General features: G+C 34.1%; 1 protein-coding gene across 6 annotated transcripts; it reads left to right on the top strand.

The window, feature by feature from the left end:
* On the top strand, positions 1,303–7,070 carry LOC109706903 (DCN1-like protein 4). 6 transcript variants are annotated; one of them, XR_002215345.1, is made up of 10 exons: positions 1,303–1,448; positions 4,844–4,918; positions 5,031–5,067; positions 5,198–5,281; positions 5,422–5,482; positions 5,568–5,674; positions 6,197–6,262; positions 6,354–6,508; positions 6,596–6,640; positions 6,747–7,070. XR_002215345.1 is itself a non-coding variant. In XM_020227923.1 (10 exons), the coding sequence occupies exons 1-9, from the start codon at positions 1,318–1,320 to the stop codon at positions 6,629–6,631; spliced, it is 684 nt and encodes a 227-aa protein (XP_020083512.1). In that variant the 5' UTR covers positions 1,303–1,317; the 3' UTR covers positions 6,632–6,640; positions 6,747–7,070. The 6 variants fall into 6 exon arrangements, 3 of the variants coding, with proteins under 3 accessions (XP_020083512.1, XP_020083513.1, XP_020083511.1); XM_020227923.1 differs by having other exon boundaries at positions 6,354–6,440; XR_002215346.1 differs by lacking the exon at positions 6,596–6,640 and having other exon boundaries at positions 6,747–7,044.

Raw genomic sequence — 7,328 nt, 5'->3', positions numbered from 1 at the left:
TTTTTTTTTTTTTTTTTTAAAGTAATCAATTCCCTAAATCAAACTGTGGATTGTTGATTTAGTGATTAGTATATGCAAGTTATCCAATGGTAAGCTAAGCGCTATGAGGATTCTCTTTTGTGATTGTAAGTTAGGAGTTTGAGATTAGCTTCTTGGAAGGTCTTGAAAGTCATGATTTGGTAGTTGGTGTATTTCATCTATGAGGTGATTTATGTAATAACGAGAAAATGACTTGAAGAATATAGTATGCCTTTGTAGACATTTGATTATACTCATATACCAAATACAATAAGCTTCTTGAGTAAATGAAGTAATTGTGCTGAATAAGGTATTCATGGATTCAAACAGACCCTAATTGGCGTAGCTGTTGTATAAGCAAAACCACCTATAACCGTACAAACATGTAATTGGATCAATTGAGTTACAATAGATATTTATCATGATGAATTACCCATAGATGACATGTAGAATTGCAATAAATTGCTTTATCTATCTTAGAGATTGCAAATAAGTGCTTGTGTGCGATGCCTGCTTTGACTTTTCCAACCGGAGGGCAATTTCTTTAGCACTGCATGGGAACTTGAGAATAAATAACTCGACCGCATGACAGATCAGAGCATGGTCGGTGCTCAATAGTCGTGCAACGAAGTTAACATAAGTTAACATAAGCATGAAAAATGTGCTTACCAAGGTATTCATGCCTCCGAACGGGATCTCAATAAATTTTCCTCTGGCATAGAGAGCTGGGAAGTGATTTGAATGTTCTAACTGCTCTGTATAGCTATATAGGATTTCTAGTTTACTTACAAAAGGCTTTATTTTTTAAAACCTATTAGGAAACCAGTGGTTCTTGTCTTTTAATCCTTGATAAAAATCTATATGGCATATAGGATGAACACTTTTAACCAGTTGTGGAATATGATGCTGTAATCATTTAATTGGCGATTAAAATGATCTAAATTGAGCTCTAATTGCTTCAGCTTTGCTTCTTGTACTTATTCCCCTGTATTCATCTATATACTTTTTTTTACCCTTGTTCACATGCAATCCACATTTTTCCATTGCTGAGTCTTATTATCTTGTATATCCATCTTTTGTACATCCCAAATCTTGTGGATTTGATCATTGACATAACTTTTCTTTGATTGTTACTGATCTCAACTTAAGTGAGCCAATGAAGATCAAGAATTTATTTCAAACTTTCTGACATCAGGATTTTCTCAGCTCTTACCCACTTTAGCTTCATAAATAACATGAAAAATAGTGCTTGAAATCTTCACTCGTTATTGCAGATTGTATAGATATTTGATATGCTTCATGACTGGGAGAATTTTTGACAGCATTGTCTTTTTTCACTTTTCAGGTCCAACAAAAGCTGCTTCAAAGGAAATGGAACGAATTGACCAGATGTTTTATGCATATGCTGATACCTCTTCTGGGATGATAGAGTGAGTTTAATATATTAATGTTGACTGCTTTCCTTTGTTGTTCATACATCATTCTTTAATGTAAGATGTCTTTCAACTCTTATGTCCTTTATGCTTATTCGGAAAGGAAAAAAAACATCATCAACACTTGCTTATAGAAAGAATTTTTTTTTTTTTTGTTCTATCACTTTTGTGAACTTTCAGGATGGACTATCCTTTGTTATCACTGATTTATTCTTTTTACTTACATTTTGGTTAAAACTTTGCCATGGTATGATCAATGTAGAGCCCAAGCAGTCCCCCCCAATTTTTACCCATTGAACAAAATAAAGCAAGAGAAAAAGTAGAAAAGAAAAAGTTTATTTAGTAGTAATTAACTTTAATGCCCATATCCTTGGTAAGATCGGACATATATAGCTAGTCAAGAACATGTAGTCATATAATTTTCCTACCTTTCCGATTAGCAATAGTTGAGTTGGAAACAGTTAATGGCAGTTAGTTAGACTTGCTGCCATATTGCTAAGAACCTGGTGAGAAGGACAAAAAAAATCTAAAGATGGGTTATTTACTTTTCAGGATTGTCATTCTTTTAGTTAGTTTAATGCTTTGGTCTTAGGTAAAAGCATGACAATAATTAGGATTTCTGTGGTTGGTCTTCAACTGGAAATTTATACAACAAAGTCTGGATATACTCTTGTTGATTTCTCCCGTGATGCTCTGTCTGTGCAAAAGTTTGAGCACACCAGTGGAGAGTCAAACTGCTTTTTTTCGTGGTAAACGTTTGGCATTTCATCTGGTTTGACCAAGTATTTGAAATTAATAAACTAATAAGATATTTCAAAAGAAAAAGAATATTTATAACAGTTGATGGTCTGGAGAACTCTAATAATTGCAACTTTCTGTATTCTTGTGTTGGTCATTGCATAGGATGTCTGTCATTGTTGTAATTGCTCATGTGATTTTATCAAACCCTTTATCAAATGCTGCTGTAAGGCATGGAAATTGTGGAAATCCCTGAAAGCAGACTGTCAACCTGTCATAACATCTAGTTACAGTGCTAAGTTCTTACCCAGGGTAGATCAGATAGTCCATCCTTGTTGGTCATAGTTTAAAGCTCATTCAACTGTTGAAAGAATCACCAAAGCTCCCTTATATTTGGAAATTAGTCGACTAATTCTAAAGATAAACTTTTACTTTGTTCATAGCTTATTCACCTATAAGGCAAAGAATGGACTGTAACTCTGATGATGAAATCGTCATTTATTTATTTAACACCTTATAAGGGGTAGATAATTATTGTTACTTCATATGGATAAGTGGAATACTATTAAAAGTGTTCTCCAGGCTCCCAAGTGATTTGCTGAAGGGCTTTATAAGCTTGGGCTGTATATTAGATTGCTGATTAGGCTCCTTGCTGTAGGCGGAATGCCTAGAGAATCAGGTCATCACCCAGCTCACCTAGGCACTCCCAAGATGATTATACACCTTTGAATTACTCTTATGTTCACCGTTCAGTTTTGTCTTTTTTTAAATTATTATTATTTTTTGTTTTCCTGAGACGGATAACTTGGCTGGTGAGAATAAGAAGGTATGGTGATGGCAATTGCAAATAAACATAAGATTCATGCTTGTTGGAACACAATATATGAAGTTAAACATGGACTAGTTGTAATATTTCTCTTTAAACATGATCAGCACATGTAGTAACATGTTTGGCATATGGTTGCAAATGACAGGCAGGCCTAGAGTAACGTTTACACATGAATACAAAGAATAGGTCGCTACATTGGTGGTGGAATATTTTGGGTTCACCCTATGTTTGGTGCCAGGATGCTAATAATTCTGTAAAAACATATTGGTATTAGACCACAAATAATTAGGAAAGAGAAAAGAAACATTTTGTTGGATGTACGTAATCTTGGAAAGCCAACAAAAGAATGGAAAGAAAATGGTGGCGTGGTGGGTCATTTAAGGCTTTCAGTACCTTTCAATTTTTCATGGAATAATTTGAAATACATGCAGGTAATATTAAAAATATTTAATGGTTGAGAATATGTCAAAGTCTCCTTCTCCCTTGTAAGATTGAAGAGAATGGGATGGCGTGTCCTTATTATGTTCAGATTTTCACTGGCACATATTTGGTAACTGTCCTAATCTCAATAGTTATACCATGGTGATGCATCGGTGCAAAAAAGCCAAAAAATGTTGTGAAATGTTTTAAAATTCATCGCTAAGGAATTGTGAATGCTGTATGAACATCAGTTGCCTGGATGGCTTGCATCTCAAGTTACCAATTTAGTTCTTTTCGCATAAGAGTTGTGCAAATTTTTAAGTGATCTTAGAAGATTAACCCCCCAAAAAAAAATCTCTACTAATGAGGAAAAGCTGCTCTTAATCCTCCTTCACTATTGCTGATTTTGAAGAATATCCATGGCAGGTTTACAGGTCTATTGGCAAGAACCTGGAGGATGTTCTTCAGAATAATGAAAATTGTGCTGCATGATATATGACTTAAATTATCATGGAGTATGGGTAGCTGGAAATTTTAATAGCATATAGTGAGCAGCTGTGATTTAAACTTTGCTACATTTGGACATGGGAAGCCTGTTAAGACCTAAGGCTAATTTCTGTAGTTTAAATTTGGTGCTCCTTGTGAGGGTGTTATACGGTCTTGCTGTTCCAGATAGTTAGTTTATGCTAATTGTCAAGATTCCTTGCAATTATTTGATATAAAGTACTTAGTTTTGTGCTTTTGTTTGCATTTATTCTGAGCAGTCATATAGAAATGGTTCATGTCTGTTGACTGCATAAAAACTACTTGTACTATTCTAACAATGAGCTCCAAGAGAATGTAAGGTGAATTTGTCAATTAGTTTTCTACTTGTGAGGTAGAGATGGCCTTATTTCTCTTTGCTGAAAGATAGTTAAACTAGGTAACATTATGTTGACGGAAGTGTGCTGATCTATGGCGTGGTAGTTTTGAGGGAGCTCAAGTGAGAAACTAATTTTGTAAACTTCTGACATTGTAAATCCAACCAATAATCGAATATTTGTTTGTAATGAATTGTCTTAAACATTGATCGTTGTTAACAAATGTCTTAAACACTTTTTTTTGGCATAAAAACTTCTTTAAAATTGTACAAGATGAAAACGCATTTCAGACCTTATTAAAGAATATCAAACTTGTGGAGAAAGTACCTGCACATGTTACAATGTATTCGGTAAATACTATATCAAATATAGTATTCTATAAGGAGATGCATAAATTATTGAAGTGTATATGCATCATTGAGTATCACACTATCTAAGATCTTTTCTGAACTAACCTATGGGCTCTTGGATGATCTGCTGAAGAAATAAAACTGAGTCCTTCTATTGCATAAAATTACTCATGTTGTATTTTTCCTTTTTGACAGCCCAGAAGGTATTGAGTCTTTTTGTGCCGATATGGAGGTTGATCCTACAGATGTCAGGATATTGATCCTCGCATGGTATGTGTCATTTACATATTATTATATTCCATTCACATTTTACATGTTGTTTCTTTCTGATTATAATTGCTCCCTGCCGAACTGTGATATTGTATTTGTTATTCTTCATCAGGAAAATGAGAGCTCAAAAACAAGGTTATTTTACTTTGGTATGCAATTCTCCGTTCATTCAATGAACTTCTCATAACACTTCATTTGATAAGCTTATTTATGTTTTTCTCAGGTAATCATAATCTTTTTCCTCTTTACAATCTTTAACTGTGAATGCGCTTCTCTCAGGAAGAATGGCGAACCGGGCTTAAAGCTCTACGAGCTGATACTATAAGCAAACTAAAGAAGGCACTCACAGAAGTAGTGAAAGAGGTCTCTGTACTACTGCATATCACAATTTTTACATGTTATTACTCATTTTTCTTGTAGTTTTCCATGTAAATATTTTGTTTCTTTGGCCTTGCGTCTTGGTTCAATTAAACATTTGCTGATGCCATTTCATTTCTTAACAGGTAGTGAGGCCATCTAATTTCCTTGATTTCTACTCATATTCATTTCGTTATTGCCTAACAGGTATGTTCCTCTTCTAAAAATTGATGTTCAACGCCATAGGTTTCTAATTTCTTGCTCTTCTTATATTGATGTTGCGTACTTTCAGAGGACAAGCAGAAGTGTATAGACATTGAAAATGCCTGCGAACTACTGAATCTAGTTTTAGGCATCCTATTCCGCCCTCAAGTTGAAGAACTTATTGAGTATCTTCAGGTAATATTACCAAGCCATGTTTTCTTTTTCTTTTCCATCTAGGATAAATTTCCAAAGTTAAATTATATAGCGCATTTGGTCCAAGAACCCTCTGGATCGCCGCCCATGGTCAATTTTTTGTTTTTCTCTTCTTTTGGGTAAACTTTAATTTGCCCCCCATGTGGTTTAGTTCATTTTCACCTTGTCACCTTGTCATCCTATGCTTCATTTTCACCTTGTCATCCTATGCTTCAAAAAGTTACACTTAACTACTATATGGTTTAACTCATTTATACTCTATCAATCTGTGATTCAAAAAGTTACACCCAACTATTCCGTGGTTATCAAAAAAATTTATTGTGCTATCCTATTTCACAGTATATATTCTAGGTGAAAATAGAGATAAAACCATAAGGTAGTGTAGTGCAACTTTTTAAAATACAAGGTGGCAAAGTGAAAATGAGTTAAATTATGTGGGGACAAGTTGAACTTTGCCCCTTCTCTTTTCTGAAATTTTGAATATTTATACATGGTTAATTGCAGTACCAACATGACTACAAGGTGATAAACATGGACCAGTGGATGAATTTTCTTCGATTTTGTAATGAGGTTGGGTTCAGAAGCATTTGTCATGAAATCGTATTTCATGCGATACTCTTCTTCCTTACACATCGTTGCTTCCTAAATTTCCATGTTACAGATAAACTTCCCGTCGCTCGATAATTACAACCCAGAGCAAGCTTGGCCGTTGATTTTGGACAATTTTGTCGAATGGATGCAAGCGAAGGCAAGTTAATTTCCTTCGTAAAAATATATACCGTGCCGACCCAATTTAAACATGCTTGCGCGAAAAAGGTATATGAACCAATTTTTCGTTTAATTCCTTGTTGTTTACTATAAAGTTCTACATTGTTATTAGCGTTTCGTTTCATCTATGTACAGGCATCAGAGAGATTCACAAAGATATCTGCTAAATAATTTGCCAAAGTTGTTTCTTTTCGAATAATCTTATTTTCCTTTCTTACTTTTTCTCTCTTTTTGTGGGTTTCTTACCGTGATTGAGAGTGATTTGAATTGGCTATCATTCTTGCAGTTTGGATGAATATCTTTTCCGTTGATCAGACAGATTGCTTCTGATGTAAAAAACGAGGTAAAAAAAAAAAAAAAGAGAAGAAAAATCTGAGGAGGATATTAGCATACAAATGTTTAGTTCATATGCTCAATCTCACACTTAGTACATGTATTCCTCTGGTTGTTTTTGTGGGCCTATTTCTCATGCTCCACAATGGTTGCTTTTGTTGAGTTTTCGCTATAGCAAAATATTTGATAATTTCGATGGTAATGACCTAATAGGTTCCATTTATGAGAAGATGTAGCATTTTCTGGGAAAAGTGATTACTTAATCCTTCATGCTTAAGTTTGAATGCAAGATCATTCCATTCAAATTGTCTTCTTTTGTTTATCTTTTGAGTAGAATCATGTATCACAATATTCAAAAAACATCCAAATAGATCCTCGAGTAAAAGAGAAAAAAAAAACAAAAAAAGAGAAAACGTATTGGATTATTATTTAGTTGTCTTTCGATTTGTCAAAAGTAAATTGGTGGTCCCTGCGATTTCACAAGAAATCAGTTTATTTTACATCCTTTCAGTTTTGTTTGGTAATGGATCCCTTC

Source organism: Ananas comosus, linkage group 2, assembly GCF_001540865.1.
Source record: "Ananas comosus cultivar F153 linkage group 2, ASM154086v1, whole genome shotgun sequence".
Taxonomy (NCBI): domain Eukaryota; kingdom Viridiplantae; phylum Streptophyta; class Magnoliopsida; order Poales; family Bromeliaceae; genus Ananas; species Ananas comosus.
This window is presented reverse-complemented; position numbering and strand designations above follow the sequence as displayed.